This window comes from Lampris incognitus, chromosome 2 (genome assembly GCF_029633865.1).
Source record: "Lampris incognitus isolate fLamInc1 chromosome 2, fLamInc1.hap2, whole genome shotgun sequence".
NCBI classification, from domain to species: domain Eukaryota; kingdom Metazoa; phylum Chordata; class Actinopteri; order Lampriformes; family Lampridae; genus Lampris; species Lampris incognitus.
The window spans coordinates 15,322,860-15,343,939 of NC_079212.1; the positions used below are offsets into that span (position 1 = coordinate 15,322,860).

Here is a 21,080-nt window from a genome sequence, read left to right on the forward strand (position 1 = left end):
CCACAGTGTGCGAGTCAAATGCTCTCAATGGTTCACAGGCTTCTGAATATATTAAGGTGGCCCGCGGTAGATTTGTTGACTACTTGAGCGCTGCTCAGGAGGCTCTGGGCAGTCGAGGGTTAATTCCCACGCACTTCACTCAGCATGGTCTGTGTTGTGTCTGTCATATGTGCATAATGTAAAAGCGTCCGTTTCGCAATTCATATAATTAGGGGTGTTTTAACTACTCGTTTGCTGAGAAGCGTGTTGTTGAGAAAGAGGCGTATCCATTGTTTGTGAATGTTTTATTCATTTATTCCTGTCAAAATAAGACCTGAGACTACAAAAAATGCATGGGGGGTTATGAGGCGACACACCACCTTAGTAAGAAAACCAAATATGGCAAAGAGCATAGAGAAAATCCTTTTGTGTAACATCAGCTAAGAGTTTAAAAAGATGGACTGATGTAAAATGATATTTTGCAAAGTCATTCAACAAAGTCAAGAAAACCTTGTAAGTGCATATTATTGCAGCACATAGAGAAACGTTTCAAGAGGCCACTTGTGATGCATTGACTGCCTTTGTGTTTGGGAGTGATCAAACAAATATTGTCGTAATTGCTTATGCTTCAATTTTCCTATGGTAAAATTAAAATCAACAGCCAATAAGTCCCCCACCCCCCCAACTGGCCTTTGTCTTCAGATTTCAATGCTTTCATGCATAGTTACTTTATAGACCCAATATGTATACTAAAAACTTTGTTATGATTCAGTCTCGAACTATGTTGTCATCAGTCTTTGCTGAAGTTTCACACTGAGTGATGCAAACTAGCATTCACTGACAATGTATCTGAAGGCTCATGGAGGTCCTTCACTGACAATACAATGAATACTAACACATTTGTTTTTATTCGGTCTCAATCTATGTTGTCATCGGAGTCTTTGCTGACGGTTCACACTGAGTGACGCAAAAAAGCATTCACTGACAGTGTTTATCTGAAGGCTCATAGGAGGTCCATCTTGATTTTAACCAATCAGATCTTCCTGGGGTCCTCTTTAAGAGAGACTGTTCGGTTGAAGACAAGCTGTAATGAAATGAGTGGTTTCTATTACTCACTGCTCACATTTGTCATGACAAGAGCACAAGGAAAACTCAATTAAAATGAAGTGGGGGGAAAAAGGACAGTTGACATTATTAACAGTACTATTTCAAAGATGATTGGCAAACTGCCCAACATTAGAATGCCTATTTACCTAAAACCTCAGAAGATATTGTCAAGGAATATTTGGCCCCTGCGGTACCAGGGGAGCTCTTGTCTACTTTACCTTGTCTGTTGTGCTGTCAGGGTCCACAGAGAAGAAGCCCACCCTCTCAAACTGGAATTTGTCAAAGACCTTTGCTCCCCTTACCGAGCTGTCCACAAAGGCACTTTTAATCACATGCAGGGAATTCTAAGACAGAAAAATATTTTGTTTAATAAAGCCACTCTGCCCAGTAATACATCTCATTAGTTTAAACCAGATATGCACTGATTACAATTTTCTTGGTCAATTCCCGATTTTTAAAAAAAACTGACCTGCCGATTCTGATTTTAACTGATTCCTATTTTTTTCTCTAAGAACTATAACTGACAGCACAGAAAGGTGAATCAGTTCATCTGGACACAACATTTATTGAGAGAAACGTTTCATCACTCATCTAAGTGTGATCTCTTCAGTCTTAACAGCATACACAACAGTATAAACAAACATTTTTGTTAACTTTTATTTAATGGAAATTTCAATTGTATGTTCATAATAAAACACTGACTACTGAAAAACTTATGCATTTTCTCCAGAACTGCACCAGGTTACAGGGCCTTCTCTCACTCTCACTCAAACAAATCTCAAAATAAAAAAAGGGCTCCAGGTTACTGGGCAAGGCTTTTTCGTACAAATAAAATCTAGGGCTGCATTCGATCATTGCCATAGTAATCGTGGGCAAAACCAGTATTCAATTTATTTTTCCCCGGAAGATATACGACACAGCAAAGACTTGAAAAACGGTGTCCACATGAATACAGCATATTAGCTCTGTTCAGAATCATAATAATGTTCATAAACCTAAGGTAAAAGAAGTAATGCTGTTAATTATTAAAGATTTCCTGTAAAAGCCTAGACTGATAAAAAGCCTTATCTCTGTTTTGTTTTCATGAGCAAACAATTTCACTTTTAAAGTGTTTTTGTAGCCAGTTTCTTTCAAATAAAAAGAAAATATCTTGAAGCCCGATCTTGCCTTTGTCTCTCAATAGCATAATTAATTACAATAACAGCCCAATGATAGCATGTGATAGACATAATTAATAATAACAACAAACATATGAGCAATTTAGTTTTTATAGTCTAAAGCTGTAATATATTTAATTTGATTATTGCACTCCCCCCCCCCGTCGTAGTGACGCTTTGAATACTTGCTGTTGAGTAGTCGAAGCCCAAAAATAGGTATTCCGGACAGTCCTAATAAAATCCAACTGAAAATGAATTGCAGTATATCTCACTTTAACATGTTTTACTTTCTCAAAAAAAAGGTTTTTTCGACGACATGTTTTAGCGTGTGTGGCTGTGAAGTTACTGTCTGTGCCACTGTGTGCGCGACATGAACCATTGTGCAGTGCACTTTTTCTTTTTTTTTCTTTCTTTTTTTTGCTTTTCCCCTCTTTTTCTACCCAGCTGTACTTGGCCAATTACCCTATTTTCTGAGCCATCCTGGTCATTGCTCCACCCCCTCTGCCGATCCGGGGAGGGCTGCAGACTACCACATGCTTCCTCCAATACATGTGGAATCGCCAGCCGCTTCTTTTCACCTGACAGTAAGGAGTTTTGCCAGGGGGACGTAGCATGTGGGAGAATCATGCTATGTCCCCCCCACCCCCACCCAAACAGGCGCCCCGACTGACCAGAGGAGGCACTAGTGCAGCGACCAGGACACACCAACAATCTGGCTTCCTGCCTGCAGACACAGCTAATTGTGTCTGTAGGGATGCCCAACGACTAAGCCGGAGGTAACACGGGGATTCGAACTGGCGATCCCCGTGTTCGTAGGCAGTAGAATAGACTGCCATGTAGGCAATGTAATAGACTGCCATGCTACCCAGATGCCCCAACATGTGCGTGTAAATTTGCCCTGCACAGAATCAGATATATGAGACTGACCGTTTGGTCACCGGTCATGGCTGATCAAGCTTAAAAATCGTCCGGTTCCAGTCACCAGCCGATCGATCAATGCTTCTCTAGTTTAAACAAAATGGCTGCCTCTCCTAGTTTTTCCTCACAGCCCAAAAGCACTTACGGGGTTGATGTCATTAAGGAAGCCCCCAGGCACCTCAGATGGATCCTCTGGATTTTTGTGCAGAAATCTACAAGGGCAGTCAAAGGTGTCAGTCAACAAGCTGAGTAGAATGAATAAATTGTTAGTTAAAGGCACCTTCTTCTTTTTTTTTAAACTTACAGCCATTCATAGAGGCGTACTTCACACACCAGGGGATTGCTGATCCAGTGGATAAAGGCCTTGGGCTTCTCTGTAGCATCAGTGGTACTGCAGCAACTCACCTCCAGCTCGATCACTTTACCCTGAGTATCCTGAGAGACAAAAGTAGAAAATAAAAAGGACGAGTTACATGGAAAAAGGGAGAGACAAAAATGTAAGTAAAGAGATGCTTTATGACAAAAAGGTCAAGGATCTATATAAAAGATATGCAGAGGGAGAAACGAACACTTATAAATACATTTCTTAAATTCATCCAATCGAGCCTTTAGTTATATTTCAACATAATGCAGCAACAACAACAAGGAAATAGGAAAAATGCTTTTAGACCTATGGAGAACAAGCATCTCACCTTGATGACCTTCTGTACAGAGATGATATATCCAGCATGTCTTAGACCTACTGGCTGTTCTGGGGTCAAACGTTTGTAGCCCTTCTCCATTACCTAAAAAAGTGAGAGGTGCATGTCAGCTTCAGTCCACAAACCCCAACGACGCATTAAGAAACCTTCACTTCATGCCGTACAATTTAATATAATGTTTCTCTCTTACCTCCCTGAAGTCACTCTGTTCAATAAAGATGGTGCGTGTAAATGGAACAACATGACTTCCCCTGGCCACATTGGCAGGAAAATCTGGCACTTGGACATCCGACTGAAAGAGAAACAGAAGTAGGGGTTATTCATTACCCAAGTTTGTTAGATTATGTAAAACTGCAGAAATACTCTGCACTTTGAACTCTGTACAAAGAAACATCCCAAATTCCTTTACATCCTTGTCCACCATATATTCCTAGATACCAAGATAATCTTTGATTCGAAGAGACTCTTTTCTAGATGTCACAATATACTCCCGGCCCTCCCACTGTTAGAATGATGTATTATGTATTATGATGTATTATTATGTTGGAATGATGTATTATGATGTATTCGACCCCTTTTGTAAGCAAACCACCAAGTAAATTCTCTGTATGTACCAACTTATGGGGTGAGCAATAAATCTGAATATGAATCACATTAAATATCGAGAGAAACTTGATTGCTACACAGTCAGGTTGATGATATTTGAGCATGGTAGCTCTGCGTCTACTATGGCTACCGCTATTACTACTGCTACAGCTAAAAACAAATCACTTAACTGAAACCTGGTAGGGACAGTCCCTTTAAGCTTGCACCCAACCATGGGAAAGGGTACTGCTGGTGCTTGCGAACTCTGGGTTTTGAACCCCGGTCCACCATTTCTAGGTTGATTGCCAACAACTTGGGCCACCCTTTCACCATAATGATGAATGATGTGCATAATAATGTAGTATGTGTGTACAATAGTCACACCTTTGTATTCTCAGAGAAGTTGGTAATAGTAACTTTGAGAGGTTCCAAGACAGCCATGGCCCGAGGTGCTGTTTCATTCAGCACATCTCTCACGCACGCCTCCAACAGGTGAGGCTCCATTGTTGTCTGGGCAACCGTTACTCCGACCTGCCAAGATCAGATGTGACCACATTTAATTGCATTCCCACGACTATATCTCCATCCACTTGAGTCCATCCATCCAACATACCAGTGCACAGAAGTTGTTAATTGCCTCCGATGGAAATCCTCTTCTCCTCAGAGCAGGCAGGGTGAAGAGACGGGGGTCGTCCCAGTCTCTGTAATTAAAAGAAAATAGTGAAGAGTTAGTCAACGTGTAAAGTTCAAGTTTATTGACAGCCAAGTAAATTAAAACATCATAGGAATTTGTCTTGGTAGGAAGCTCAATAGAAAACAAAAGGACATGAACATAACATTGTGTTCAAATAGGCTCCGAGTTGCAAGAGATCTCTGATGCTTTTTAAGTGAAGGTCATGCCTCAATACAAATAGAACCAATGGAAAAAAAATGCCCGACAGAGCACACAATATTCACAACAGCTTTTTTTTGGGGGGGATTTTTCTCCCCTTTTTCTCCCCTATTGTATCCTGCCAATTACCCACTCTTCAGAGCCTTCCCGGTCGCTGCTCCACCCCCTCTGCCGATCCAAGGAGGGCTGCAGACTACCACATGCCTCCTCCGACACATATGGAGCTGCCAGTCATTTCTTTTCACCTGACAGTGAGGAGTTTCGCCAGGGGAACGTAGCGCACGGGAGGATCATGCTATTTCCCCCTCCCCCCCGAACAGGAGCCCCAACCGACCAGAGGAGGCGCTAGTGCAGCGACCAGGACACATACCCACATCTGGCTTCCCACCCGCAGACACAGCCAATTGTGTCTGTAGAGACGCCCAACCAAGCCAGACGTAACACGGGGATTTGAACGGGCGATCCCCATATTGTTAGGCAACAGAAAAGACCGCCATGCCACCCGGACGCCCTCTGGGATGGCTGTCTTACCTCACAATTCCTGTCTCTACCAACTTGATGATTTTCCTCTTCGACACAACAGTGTAGGTGAGATTTAAGCGTCCATATTCCCACTGCACAGGGCAGTATACATCTACAGCATTACACAGCCAGAAATATGAGGACCGCCTAAGAAACAGACAGACAGAAAACTTTGAAACAAAGGAAAAAAACATAAGAACATTGACAAACAAACATGCACTTATAGGTCTCCTTAATACTGGTGATGAAACTGAAAAACAGAGAGATCACTAGAACTATACCTGGCCTGGAACTCTTTGGTACAGAGTGAATGCGTAATATTCTCAATAGAGTCACACAGACAGTGAGTGTAGTCATAGGTGGGATAAATACACCTGCAGAGAGTGAAGAAAGCGTAAAATAAATATATTAAAAAAAAACAAAAAAAACAAAACAACAACTTTGCATCTCAGAGGGAACGGCTGGATAAATAATAAAACAAAAGCCATGGCAGACATCCGTTATCACTTGAACAAAGGTTCATCACTACTATAGCACCACTCTAATCTGCTGGTTTAACCACAATGTTTTTATCCTGTTTAAACTCACGTAAAGCCTCTCTTTGGTCTTTACATAGGTTTTTAGGTACTTTATATTCACATTTTTTTACTAAAGATTTTCAAAATGTCTCTGACCAAGTGGCATAATTATCAATAAGTTAATGTATGGTACATTGGTGGTGGTTGAAGTGAGTTACCCCCTTCAATGTGAAGCACTTTGGGTGTCTAGAAGAGTGCTATGTAAATGTAATTATTAGTATTATCATTATTAATGTATAACAGTTCATGCTTTTCATACCATTCATTTCCCGTCCGATGATGTGGGGTGTACTTGATTCGGTAAGCCACAGGATCCATCTTCCCATCTTCCATAACCATCTTCATCCTGAGTGTGGCTTCGCCCTCAGAAAACAGGCCCTTCTTCATTCTCTCAAACAACACCAGTGACTCCTCAATAGGACGGTCTCTCCATGGTGATGGGGGCACATTGTGGCCCTTCAGTTCCTCCCCCCTCTGGTGGCACACATAGGCATGGCCCCTGAAGGAAGATATGGAGAGGAATTCCAAGTCACCCAAATACATGTGCAAAAACAAATATATAGAACTTACTGTTCAACTCACCTGCGAATAAGATCCATAGCAAGGTCATAAAGTTTCTGGAAGTTGTCTGAGGCATGAGTGATGGCATAAGGTTCGTACCCTGTGCGAAAGTCATATTGATGAGAAACTCTCCTCACAAATCTATACCTGGCAAAGTCTACACTGCTGAAACAACATCAAAAATCACTGAAGCTCACAGCCTGAAACTCACCGAGCCACTCAACCATTTCCCTGATGGCAGTGAAGTATTTCTCCTCCTCCTTCTCTGGGTTTGTGTCGTCATACCTCAGGAAACAAATCCCATTGTTGGCCTGCAGGCACAGACAAATATTATGACAGAGGGCAAGAGGGATGGTAGCAAAGGGAGTGGGGATGATAATTTAATGAGCAACCTATGTGGACCTTTGCAAGAGAGTCAAAAAGAACATTCAGCGTTTCCTCTTGAAATTTTATTAGTGTGCATGGGTGGTGAGGTGCATGTATGTTGTCAAACGGTGGGGGAATGTTGTTGAAATTTTGCTTGGTTCACTCCATTTTATCATCATATGTAGGCTACTTTCCACAGCCTTCTTTCCACAGCCTTCGATTACACCACATTTGCAAATAATCAGTTTCACTGTGGCAATTATGTTCTTTAAAAAAGCACACAGTATGAAAATAAGAGCAGTCACATCCAGCGATGAATTAACTTTCAAATCATTGGAACTTGCAGTGTGGAATGTAAAGCAATCTTTAGGAAAAACGAACAGGGAATTTGAAACATAACCCGCCTGCCACCCAGTGACTGCTGGAATAGGCTCCAGCATCCCCGCGACCCTGAGAGCAGGATAAGCGGTTCAGATAATGGATGGATGGAATATGTTGTAGTCACTGTGTTATAAAGCCATCCATCATAGTCCAATGTTCAAAAAATTAGTGTGTGACATCTGTGCAGTCAACAGTGATGATACTCTCCTGCATGGATTTAGTATGATATAAAGATGCATTTTGTGGACAAAATAACATTCAGAGAGCTACAGATTACTTTTTGGAAAATCTGTAATTATATTATACAGTAAAATTAACTATTGTTGCACATGTGATTTCTTTTTCACTGAAAACATTAATTTTTACATTTCACTGACGGTGTATTGTTGGCTGGGTATTCATAACTAGCAGGCAGCCCACCCACTAATTGTTGTGGTAGATGAAACACTGACATTTGTACTGTACCTTTGCATAACCAAAATTGAAGTTAATGGCTTTGGCATGTCCAATGTGAAGGATACCATTAGGCTCAGGAGGAAAGCGAGTGCGAATCTTAAGGAATTAGAAAAAGCAGAGGGGGATAAACATACAGGTGAAACGGTACACATGCATATTCAAGTCCATATGTTTACTTTCAAAAAAGGTTCACTCAGAATTTTAAAATTTATATTTTTCTACCTGTCCACCAGTGATTTCGAGATGCTTTTGAATCAGGTTCATGGTGTTGGGAGTAACCACATAGCCCTCAGTCTTATAGTTCTCTCCTGCATGGACAAAGAAGGGGGTGAAAGGTCAACAGACTCAGAATAACAATGTATACTGCTGCAGTTGGTGCAGAGAAGGTTGATTACATAGAATGCTGCCAAACACCAGAATAAGCAAATGCCAGGGTCATCCTGACCTGGCTTGTGGAACTTCAGCGACTCTCCCCTGAGTTGCTCCATCAGAGACTTCCCTTCAGGTTTAACTTCACCTGAACAAACAACAGAAACAGTTAAAACATACAATCTGGCACGCATCTTTTCAAAGACTTGCACTCACTCACCTCTGCCCCCTACTGGGACTTACCATCTACTGCAATTTCTTCTTCCTTCACCTTGACATCATTCTCGCTAACTTTGGCTTTCTGAGGCATAAAGAGGACAAGTTATTTTAGTTATCACAGATGAAATGAAAGCATTTAATGCTACAGTGATAAATAATGTGTTAGACGCTACCTTAGTTTTCTTCTCCAGGTCCGCCTCTGTTTTGGGACCCAAAAGATGCAAAACCTGTAAGCACAAGAGTTTGTAACAAGCGTAACAAACAGCGTAGTTCAGAAAAACAACCACCAACTCATCTGCTTTTCCTTCAATCACAAAATTAAAAGGTGTTTTTATACACAGATTCCGCAATAATGGCATAATGAGCACTCCTCTTTACGCCGGCTTTGTTCTTTTACACTGAACCAGAATCATCATTTATTACCAAGTAGTTCAAGAACACACAAGGAATTTGACTTGGTATGTTGGTTTATGAGGGAAAAATAAACAGCGACAGAAAGGAAAAAGTTAAAAGAATAATAAAATATAATAAAATATATACACTACCGTTCAAAAGTTTGGGATCACCCAAACAATTTTGTGTTTTCCATGAAAAGTCACACTTATTCACCACCATATGTTGTGAAATGAATAGAAAATAGAGTCAAGACATTGACAAGGTTAGAAATAATGATTTGTATTTGAAATAAGATTTTTTTTACATCAAACTTTGCTTTCGTCAAAGAATCCTCCATTTGCAACAATTACAGCATTGCAGACCTTTGGCATTCTAGCTGTTAATTTGTTGAGGTAATCTGGAGAAATTGCACCCCACGCTTCCAGAAGCAGCTCCCACAAGTTGGATTGGTTGGATGGGCACTTCTTTGAGCAGATTGAGTTTCTGGAGCATCACATTTGTGGGGTCAATTAAACGCTCAAAATGGCCAGAAAAAGAGAACTTTCATCTGAAACTCGACAGTCTATTCTTGTTCTTAGAAATGAAGGCTATTCCATGCGAGACATTGCTAAGAAATTGAAGATTTCCTACACCGGTGTGTACTACTCCCTTCAGAGGACAGCACAAACAGGCTCTAACCAGAGTAGAAAAAGAAGTGGGAGGCCGCGTTGCACAACTGAGCAAGAAGATAAGTACATTAGAGTCTCTAGTTTGAGAAACAGACGCCTCACAGGTCCCCAACTGGCATCTTCATTAAATAGTACCTGTTAGAGCCTGTTTGTGCTGTCCTCTGAAGGGAGTAGTACACACCAGTGTAGGAAATCTTCAATTTCTTAGCAATTTCTCGCATGGAATAGCCTTCATTTCTAAGAACAAGAATAGACTGTCGAGTTTCAGATGAAAGTTCTCTTTTTCTGGCCATTTTGAGCGTTTAACTGACCCCACAAATGTGATGCTCCAGAAACTCAATCTGCTCAAAGAAGTGCCCATCCAACCAATCCAACTTGTGGGAGCTGCTTCTGGAAGCGTGGGGTGCAATTTCTCCAGATTACCTCAACAAATTAACAGCTAGAATGCCAAAGGTCTGCAATGCTGTAATTGCTGCAAATGGAGGATTCTTTGACGAAAGCAAAGTTTGATGTAAAAAAAATCTTATTTCAAATACAAATCATTATTTCTAACCTTGTCAATGTCTTGACTCTATTTTCTATTCATTTCACAACATATGGTGGTGAATAAGTGTGACTTTTCATGGAAAACACGAAATTGTTTGGGTGATCCCAAACTTTTGAACGGTAGTGTATACACAAGCAAAATAATAAAAATAGGTGAAATAAGAGGCAATAATGTACAACCAAATGAAATAAAGGCAGCATAATTGCACCAAAGTGTGTGATTTTACAAAGCCTGCCAGTGACCCAGAAGCAGAGGTGTCACGATGTACAACACAACTGCGACGGCTGTCCCGTCCTGCCAGCTGTCCCTTTTACAGACGTCGATTGGGCTTTGTGACTACCTCCACTGCCGGCTTACCGCCGGAACAACAATGACCCCCCATTCCGTCTTCATATCTTCTACAGAACGGCAAGATGGCTTAATGGCACAATGTTCCTGCCTTAAAAAGGCTGTGTATAAAGCCCAAAAGACTAAGGTAACACACTGGGTTTATCATGCAACTGACAAACTTTCTCCTCCGCAACTCACCTGCATGTCCACCTCATTTTTTATGATCTTTCCATCAGCCCACTTCAAAGCAGTGCGCACCTCTCCTGTAAGGGGCACAAAAGTCAATGAGACACTGCCTTGCTCCAAATCTTTTATAACTAGCACTTGATTGAAGTAATTTTGCAAGCAAACTGAAGCACATACCCATGATCAATCCCATGTTAAAGCGGTACCTTTCCTTTAAAAGCTGTTCCTTGTGTTTTTTGATCACTGTCTCCACCTGAAAACATTGGTTATTTTTGAACACCATACTTGTTTAAAAAGCATATCCCTAAGCCCATGTAAACTCATGTACTCACTGCATCTTCGATCTGCTCTGGTGTTATAACTACACCCACTCCACATGCATCTTCAAACCCCCTCTGATTGACAGAGTCTTGAGAACAGTTCTTCACAAAGTCCAATGCAGCTAAAGAGAAATGGGATTTTAGTAAGACTTTGTGTGTATTTATTTGTGTCTGTGTGCATGTGTTAAAACTCTGAAGAAATGCTATTTCAGTGACTCGTGAGGTTTGTTTGAAAGCTAAAATAATAACTCTAGGAGGTTACAGCATACTGAAAAGTGGAATGCTATATTGAATGCAATACAGATAAAAATAAATCATTTAAAAGCATTGATATATGAAACATGTATATATTGATAACACTTTATTTTAGGGGGTGTAAGGTGGTAATTATTATAGAAATAAGGTTGAAATTACCTTGTAATTTCCTAGTAATAAGGTGGTAGTTTTTACAGGTAATTTTACAGCTAACCCTAACCCTAACCCAAATTACAAGGTAATTTCAACCTTATTTCTATGAAATTACGCGATAATTACCGACCCCCTAAAATAAAGTGTAACCCATATGGATGGGTTATCAACTAGATTATAGTAAATCAAAAGTAGTTACCTGTCAGCTGTAGCTCTGTACAGATCTTGCGCTGAGCTATGTAGGCTGAGAGGAGTGCCAGATGCTTGGAGTCTTTGAGGCGAGAAGCCATGCTATAAAGCAATGTCCCCATGGCCTTATCCACCCCTGATGTGCCATTGACAAGCTGAGCCTATTGAGTTATGTCAGTAGCAGTAGAAAAAGGCCAGAACTGATTATAATTTGCGCATAATTTGCGTCAAACTGTATGTGATAAGAGACAGGAGACTGTGCTAGAGCAACACTATGGGCAGGGCACATAACTGTTAAGTAATTCGGCTTGAAAAGGGCTAGAGGCCACTAGGAAAGATCCCCTATGTCAAGGGACAACACTTTAGAAACAAAGATGAAATGCAGGGTGGTCTTTAGGTAAGAACCACAAAGGTTTGGAGACACTGCCTGATTAATTCACAGCTAAACTACTCTAACAGATTTGAGATAAAGTTTCCTGAAAATGAGACGGTGGGTTGGCAAAGTAGACTGGCCAGAGAGTTGTGTCTACCCTGTGGACACAGCATTAAAAGAGTACCTTATATTGACACAGCATTAAAAGAGTACCTTATCATAAATATGAGGGGGGACAAAAAGAAAAATAACAAGCAAGCTAACCTAACGTAGAGCATGTCAAGTATGCAGTTCTCGCTTTCCCCTGCTTTCTGTTTCCTCATTAAGCGATAAGTCATACCTGGGCAATGGCTTCCTTAATTGCAGAACTCAGCGCTTCATTTTTTAGTGTTTCTTTTGCTTTTTGTTCACTGAGCCCGATAGAAGTGAAAAGTGTCAACGAATCCGCCATTGCTCACAGCAGACACCGGTCACTCCGATGCCAGACACGCCGCAAAAAGGCTTTACTGGTACGGGTTTACTTCCTCTACTCCCCGAGAACGTAAATATGCGCCAATCACACGGCTCTTACGTATGGCCTTAACCAATCGTAAATGAACGTCGCTTCGGTCTACGTGCTATTTTATCTTTAAGAGCCAATCAGTAGTTGTGTTGACATCAGTGGGGGAGGGACTACTGCAAATCTACGTAATGTTGCGTCAGATTCAGATTTGGTGTTTTTCAGTAGCGCAGAAATTGAGAAGTGGCTGCTGCTAGTGCTTCAGCGCTATATGCTGATCCCTACGATCGTTATCGCTTTATACCGAGCGTTTTGGACTCGATAAAACAGTGCGTGTTTAACCCTTTCGACCCCTGAAAACACCGCTTCAAGACGCACTGTTAGGTTTCTGTTGTCCACCGTTGCGGTGCGTAAACTCCGCGAAACGTTTTTTTTAGATCCATCAAATAAGTGCCCCTTTCCCGATTTACAAACATGTAGGGCGAAGTCAAGTGCTATGCCTTCCTTATGATATGCATATTATCCAATCGATTATCTAGAGTTAGATTAGGCTGCTACGTGGAATCTTTTTGCATGGGGGCAGAGCGAGTGAATACGTGCGTTTTTAAGTCTCCCGACTAAACCCTAGTGAACCGTGCGTCATCACAACCATGGCAAGGCATGCAGTGCTTTCCTCGGGGGCAGGGGTCTGGAGGTCTCTCGCCTGTGCCAGATCAGAGCTGAGACTGGACCTTACACTTGGCTGTGGACAGAGCTTCCGGTAGTTTCGTTACATTTGACTGATGTTATTTTATTGATGTCTGAGTCATATGTGCAGCAAGTAGAGCTGCTGCACTGAAATGCATTGTAGAGTTCAAGTTGTTTTATTTATCAAATGCACAACAATACAGGATGGCAGGCAATGCTGGCAATGAAATGCTTAAATCAAGTCAAGTCAATTATATGCCTCAGTGGGCTTTACAGCAACATCCTGTCCTTAGACCCTCTCATCGGATAAGGAACAACTCCCTAAAAAAACAACTTTAACGGGGGGGGGGGTAGGAAGAAACCTCAGGGAGAGCAACAGAGGAGGGAGCTCTCTCATGGATGTTGTGTTTACACAATTTACAGAATACAACACTGAAGGAGGATAACATAATTATAATATTACACGTGTATTGTGATGTGTACATGTGTTTAATACACGTGTATTGTAATGTGTATGTTTACATGTGTATTATGATGTGTACATCTGTATATTACATGTGTGTATTGTGATGTGTATATTACACGTGTGTATTGTGATGAAAGTCAGTAGGAGCAATGAAAGTCAGTAGGAGCAAGATGGAATACCTATGCGTGAATGAGAGGAAGGACAGTGGAATGGTCAGGATGCAAGGAGTGGAGGTGACGAAGGCATATGAGTTTAAATACTTGGGGTCAACTGTCCAAAGTAACGGGGAGTGCAGTAGAGAGGTGAAGAAGAGAGTGCAGGCAGGGTGGAGTGGGCAGAGAAGAGTGTCAGGAGTGATTTGCGACAGAAAGGTACCAGCAAGAGTTAAAGAGAAGGTTTACAAGATGGTTGTGAGACCAGCTATGTTATATGGTCTGGAGACAGTGGCACTGACGAAAAGACAGGAGGTGGAGCTGGAGGTGGCAGAGTTGAAGATGCTAAGATTTTCACTGGGAGTAATGAAGAAGGACAGGATTAGGAACGAGTATATTAGAGGCACAGCTCAGGTTGGACGGTTTGGAGACAAAGCAAGAGAGGCAAGATTGAGATGGTTTGGACATGTGTGGAGGAGAGATGCTGGGTATATGGGAGAAGGATACTGAATATGGAGCTGCCAGGGAAGAGGAAAACAGGAAGGCCAAAGACGAGGTTTATGGATGTAGTGAGGGAAGACATGCAGGTGGCTGGTGTGACAGAGGAAGATGCAGAAGACAGGAAGAAATGGAAATGGATGATCCGCAGTGGCGACCCCTAACGGGAGCAGCCAAAAGTAGTAGTAGTAGATTGTGATGTGTACATGTGTATATTACATGTGTGTATTGTGATGTGTACATGTGTATATTACATGTGTGTATTGTGATGTGTACATGTGTATATTACATGTGTGTATTGTGATGTGTACATGTGTATATTACGTGTGTATTGTGATGCTCATTCTGAGACAACATCACAACACACATCAGATTGTTCAGGTCTTGTTTCACATCAGGGCAGTTGAAGTTTTGAACAGTTTTGGGAAAAGAAGGGAGGCTGTGGACCTTTTTTGTAGTGTAGTAAATGTAGTCATCATGCATGACAGATGCTGGATAGAGGTCATGTATACTGTGTACTTCAGTTCACTGATTCCTGCACTATAATTTCATTTCACCCAAATTGGGCTAATGTTATCAGTGGGCTTTGCTCGATCGTAACCCAGAATAAGTCTCACAACATCTCTGCCTCGGTTCTGATGATGCTGTGTTATGTGACGGGACTTGTGTAGGTATGCAAAGGTCACAAAGCAGCCATGCAGAACAATTGTCCTTACACACTACATCACCAGCGGCCACAAAACAATAGCTTAAGCATCAGTTCGAGCTCAAATAAGCAAAGGAATTTGACATAAATGATGAAATTAAAGCTTAAAAAAATGAAAAATTAACAAAATGTAAATTATTAAATTAGAGTATTTACAGGCCACCCTGAGAAATTAGAACTAAATTAAAACCCTGAGAAATTATAACTAAAAATAAGCTAAACTCACAGTGTCTTGATACATGCTCCAGGAGAGGAAATCACAGAAAGTTTAATCAGTTCATCTGGACACAACGTTTATAAGCTAAAGTAAGATAAATTCAGTGTATACAGGCTCAAGAAGAATAAACAAAAAATTTTTAGACCCCCCCCCCCTTTTTCTCCCCAATTGTACTTGGCCAGTTTCCCCACTCTTCACATCTGGCTTCCCACCCGCAGACACAGCCAATTGTGTCTGTAGAGACGCCCGACTAAGCCGGAGGTAACGCAGGGATTCAAACTGCCAACCCCCGTGTTGGTTGGCAGCAGAGTAGTTCGCTATGCTACCCGGGCGCCCAAGAATAAACAAATTTAAGCTAAAGTCACACATTAAATCTAAATCTAAAAAAAGAGCTTATTTTCCTCATGCCCTGCACTCACACATCTTATTAACCCACAGTTGGAGAGAGACCAGTGATGGTTACTGGACAGGTGTGATGGGAGGACGCGTGTGGACTCTTACACAGACAGATGATACTTTGTTGTACCATGTCTACAATAAGCAAGGTGGGCAGGAAGAGGGTTATGGCAGGAAGAGGAAAGCTTGCGCTTCAGTTCAGGGGCTGAATAAGTCAGAGAAGAGATTAAAAGGAGCTCTCAAGCAGGAGGAAGTGGAGAAGCCGGTGGATGTGACCCTTGAGCAGGACGTGAAGGAGGAAGACATGCTGACAGATTACTTGCAATTGAATGTGAAGCTTGGCGAGCTATACAAGGAGTGGGGGGCAGCAGATCCTCACTTCAAGAGTATTGCCAACATCTTCACCGGTCAGTTTGTGGGTACATCTGTGAATGTGTAATGCTGTGTGTTTGCTTGCATATCATTTCCTCTGGGTGCTCCGGTTTCCTCCCACAGTCCAAATACATGTAGTTCAGGTGAATTGGCCATACTAAATTGTCCCTAGGTGTGAATGTGTGTGTATGTACGTATGTGTGTGTGTTGGCCCTGTGATGGCCTGGCAGCCTGTCCAGGGTGTCTCCCCGCCTGCCGCTCAATGACTGCTGGGATAGGCTCCAGCTTCCCCGTGACCCTGAGGGCAGGATAAGTGATTTGGATAATGGCTGGATGGATGGATGGATGGATGGATGCTTGCATATCTGGTGGTGGTTGATGCAATTACTTTTGTCATAGTAATGACTACATCATTAAATAATTTGTGAAATGCATCTGATATACTATGACCAATGGAAATTGTGCTCTTTTGCTCAGGTGTAAGAATGCTGCGCCAGGACCCCACGGAATGCTTATTTTCATTTATTTGCACTTCCAACAACCATATTTCCCGTATCCAGGGTATGGTAGAGAGGCTGTGTCAGTCTTTGGGCACCTTGCTTTGCTGTCTGGATCAAACCAGCTACTATGATTTTCCTTCCCTGTCCACACTTGCAGGTACTGTAAGGTACTCACTTGTGATACATAAACACTCCTATTAACCTTTTGGTTGAGCTATGGTTTAATATATTTTTCTCTTGCTTATGTTTTTCTTCATATGCTGCGCCATATTTTCTTAACTCTTCCTCACCAGTATTGGCATTTTTATTGATATTTCCTGAACACAGAAATTGTGCAGTACCGTGGTTTATTGACATGTTCACGATTCCTTTTTCAGGTTTAGAATAGAACTGAAAATCAATTAGATAAATTCCACAGTGATAAATTTCATACTACTCGTGTCTTGACGCATGCTCAATAATCCAAGTATAGAAATCCCAGAAAGTTGAATCAGTTCATCTGGACAGTGGGAGAAATGTTTAATCACTTATCTAATGCCCCTTTTCCACTACATGGTACCGGCTCAGCTTGACTCGACTCAACTCGCAGTGTCGTTTTCCATTACTGTAACATAACAGTACCCCCTCAGTGTAGCTGGTCTGCATTGATTTTGGTACCCACTCCAGTTTTTTGGGAACCTCAACAAAGGTGGTACCAGAAAAGCGGTAACAGTTACCAAAATGCCGATACTTTCCAGTAATGGAAAACGAAAAAGTCGAATCGCATTGAGCCGGTACCATGTAGTGGAAAAGGGGCATAAGTGACTTCGCCTCAGTTGCTTTCAATGGACCAGAAATTGGTCCACTGCAAGGATCGGGTTCCCAGCACAAACAGAGTAATATAGTGTATGCCCTTAAGTGCCTGGAGGCTTGCCGTGACTTGTACATAGAGGAAACCAAACAAACTTTGGTGAAGCAGATGGCATAACACAGAAGAGAGCTTGTCAGGGCCAGGACTCTGTGGTGTACACCTATCTACAGGCCAGTGGCCACTCCTTCAAGGATGAGAGTGTGCACATCCTTGATAGAGAGGAACGCTGGTTTGAATGGGGAGTCAAAGAGGCTGTCTATGTGAAGAGGGAACGACCATCCCTGAACTGGGGGGGGGGGGGCTAAGAGTACGGTGGCCCAGTGGGTTAGCGCTGTTGCCTCACAGCAAGAAAGTCCTGGGTTCGAACCCCAGGCCATCCCAGGTCCTTTCTGTGTGGAGTCTGCATGTCCTCCCCTTTGTCTGCGTGGGTTTCGTCCAGGTGCTCCAGTTTCCTCCCACCATCAAAAAGACATGCATGTGAGGGTTAATACTCCTGTCTGTGCCCCTGAGCAAGGCAATAGGAAAAAGAGCTGGAGTTGGTCCCTAGGTGCTACACTGTGGCTGCCAACTACTCCTTGCATAGGATGGGTTAAATGCAGAAAACGAATTTCGTTGTATGTATGTACAATGTCAACTAATAAAGTGTCTTTACATCTTTTGCCATCTTACAAAGCTGTTATTGCAACTATTCCCCAGTCCTCTGTGAATAAATAGTACACATGGCCATTGTAACTCTAGTTAATGGACACAGCAATTTGCATATGAAACTGATTGGCAGTTCGGTCGTTATGCGACTGGGTTGTTTATAAGGGTGGGGAGACCTGCAGCCAGTTTAGACTGAAGAGGTCACGTAGATGAGTGATGAAACGTTGCTGTCAATAAACGCGGTGTCCAGATGAACTGATTCAACTTTTTGTGGTTTCGCCCACTAGACTTTGTGTCTAGATGAACTGATTCAACTTTCTGGGATACATACCGCAGACTCCAGCATCCCCGCGACCCTGAGAGCAGGACAAGCAGTTTGGATAATGGCTGATTCTTGATACAGATAGATGATGCATACATAGTATACATAGTTCTAAATCCACTGCTATAACACAAACAAAGAGTTTTGTTTCTTTGAAAGACATACAGCCAATTTGGCAGCTGAGATCAATCTTAAACAACGACTAAATATTTCAGTCGTAAATTGAGATCAGAAGAAGATTTAGAGTTTCCAAAAAATTAGTCGGATACCTACCTGCATATTAGGATTGTGATTATGCTGCTCATTTGAAATGTGGTTGGCAGACAGCAGCGTAGAGGCCTGTCTGAGGGATCTGGGTTTTGGATACAGGGCCCGGTTCCTGCAGCAGAGTGCAAAGCAGATCCTGGATACCCATGGGCCCCAATGGCTTCAGGGTCTACGAAGTGTCCCATATCTGCAGGCCCGTGATGCTCTGCGCACGCTACCCGGTGTTGGAATCAAGGTAGGAAAGCACCAGTTCTGTGGCATTGAGTATTGGCATTCCAGCTTTCTTAGCATTCATGAAGAAGAGTTCATGAGAGGTGAACACTTTTAATGACAGCATGTTATAGAGGTCAGTCGTTAAAGACAGGAAGTGCAAATAATTCATGGAGTCCGAGTGCTGCATTTGTTTGTCTTTGTAGGTGGCAGACTGTGTGTGTCTGATGTCCCTTGATAAGACCGACGCTGTTCCCGTGGACACCCATGTGTGGCAGATTGCTAAAAGAGACTATAAATGTGCTGCTGGCAATGGGCAGAAGAGCCTCACTGACAAAGTCCACCGAGACATTGGTGAGATTCTCTCACCGCATCAGATAAACTGCTCAAAATGTCCAGACAGGTTGCAAATAATGGTTGCAATTACAGTTTTTACAATAATTACAGTTGTCCTATAATCTTTGAAATGTTAAAGTTCACATAATAACCGGTGTTGTATTTTTGCACAGGGGATTTTTTCAGACAGCTATGGGGTCCTTACGCCGGCTGGGCACACTCGGTGAGTGTTATTTATCGAGGCCTGATGATAAGATGTCGTCGCATCCTTCTAGTCTGTTATGCCACTTCTGTAACCGTGGACCGCCTCTCTCATAGGTGTTATTCTGTGCTGACCTCAAAAAGTTCCAGAAGCTGAAAGAGATGCCGTCCTTTAAGCCAGAGGCGGAGGTGAAGGAGGAAAAGAAGGTTGTCAGCAAAAAGGCTAAAATCAAAGTAGAGGAAAATGGCACTGTAAAGGATGGGAGAACAAGCCAACGTGTTAGGAGAAAGCAACGATGACTGTACAAAACAAGGGGACGCTGTGACTTAGAGACTTCCTAGATGCTCATAGAGTTAGAATTGGCTGGTGCTGATACTGATCACATCAGACTACATTACCCAATATTTGCTTGATTTTTACACACCTTTAGTGGGATGTCTTCTCTTGTGGTCTTCCCGTATGTGGCGATGAAATCTGGATAAAACCTTTTAAGAATTATATCAATTTTTCCTGACATGGTATAATAAAACATGGGACTGTCATGAAACTAACAATATCTGTTTGTATTTTTGCATTTGTTAATTACATTTTTCATCTCTCTGCCCATCTCACCCCATGTTCCTTTAAATCCTGTTCTTGTTTTTCCTCTTCCCTCTTACTAAGGAGAAAATGATCTCTGTCATTTTCTCCTTATCAGTTTTCCAGTGAAATAAGAGCCTCATACTTTAAATACATAGGAAACTGTTTTGGACAATCAAGTTAGATATTCGCTGTTGGACTTGTCTTCCTTTTTGTTAGAGTCCTCGTTTTGTTAGCAGCTTCCTCACTGGTCACAGGCCTGATGCCTTTGCCAGCGTGCTGTAGGCGGCAGAAGGACAGGAGACAACCAGTCCAATACAGAAGAAACACACGATCACACTCCACTCCCATCTCTCAGTTCAGCTGATATGCATGTTTTTAGACTATGGGATGAAACCATCTCAAATGCAGAGGGAACTGCACACTCCATCTGTAGGCATCAGGATCAGTGATATTGGGCTATACAAATAAAATTGACTAGACTTGACCCTTTTGCAGCAATGCAACTGTGGTAACTACTAAGCCTTCATGCTACCCTGGTTCTGCATGTTGGAGTTAAAGGTTGTCAGAAGTCGCCTCTAGTTGGTGATGTGGCTTAAGAGATAGCAAGACTGGTCTAGCTGGTCAGTTTAGAGATTAAATACACTAAATACACTACTTCCTAACAAGCAATTTGACTCCTATTCATGCATATCATGTGCTGACATTATGTGCTGAACTGTGTGGGTGTCTTTGTGTGTGTGTGTGTGTGTGTGTGTGTGTGTGTGTGTGTGTGTGTGTGTGTGTGTGTGTGTGTGTGTGTATGAAAATGGTGCAGAATACCGCACTTGGTATTTCGAAAGTATAGGCCTAACATAATCTTGATATTCTTGTTTACTGGCTCATACAGGGATGGGCAGCATGATCCAGAAAGGGCTGGTTTGGGTGCAGGTCTTTGTTACAACCAAGCGGTTACACACCTGCCTCTA

General features: G+C 42.1%; 2 protein-coding genes across 2 annotated transcripts; one reads left to right on the plus strand and one right to left on the minus strand.

The window, feature by feature from the left end:
• Nucleotides 1-277: 277 nt before the first annotated feature.
• qars1 (glutaminyl-tRNA synthetase 1) lies at nt 278-12,695 on the minus strand. Its single transcript, XM_056273543.1, has 23 exons — nt 12,549-12,695; nt 11,846-11,996; nt 11,251-11,360; nt 11,096-11,171; nt 10,931-10,995; nt 8,965-9,018; nt 8,816-8,873; nt 8,649-8,720; nt 8,426-8,511; nt 8,213-8,299; nt 7,212-7,311; nt 7,022-7,100; nt 6,699-6,938; nt 6,143-6,235; nt 5,871-6,008; nt 5,061-5,148; nt 4,832-4,978; nt 4,053-4,154; nt 3,854-3,946; nt 3,466-3,596; nt 3,307-3,373; nt 1,305-1,430; nt 278-1,063 (listed from the first exon to the last, which is right to left on the minus strand). The coding sequence occupies exons 1-23, from the start codon at nt 12,657-12,659 to the stop codon at nt 1,013-1,015; spliced, it is 2,325 nt and encodes a 774-aa protein (XP_056129518.1). The 5' UTR covers nt 12,660-12,695; the 3' UTR covers nt 278-1,012.
• A 234-nt stretch (nt 12,696-12,929) lies between these two features.
• ogg1 (8-oxoguanine DNA glycosylase) lies at nt 12,930-20,080 on the plus strand. Its single transcript, XM_056274187.1, has 7 exons — nt 12,930-13,467; nt 15,872-16,236; nt 16,679-16,858; nt 18,842-19,020; nt 19,202-19,349; nt 19,505-19,554; nt 19,650-20,080. The coding sequence occupies exons 1-7, from the start codon at nt 13,358-13,360 to the stop codon at nt 19,830-19,832; spliced, it is 1,215 nt and encodes a 404-aa protein (XP_056130162.1). The 5' UTR covers nt 12,930-13,357; the 3' UTR covers nt 19,833-20,080.
• The last annotated feature ends 1,000 nt before the right edge of the window (nt 20,081-21,080 follow it).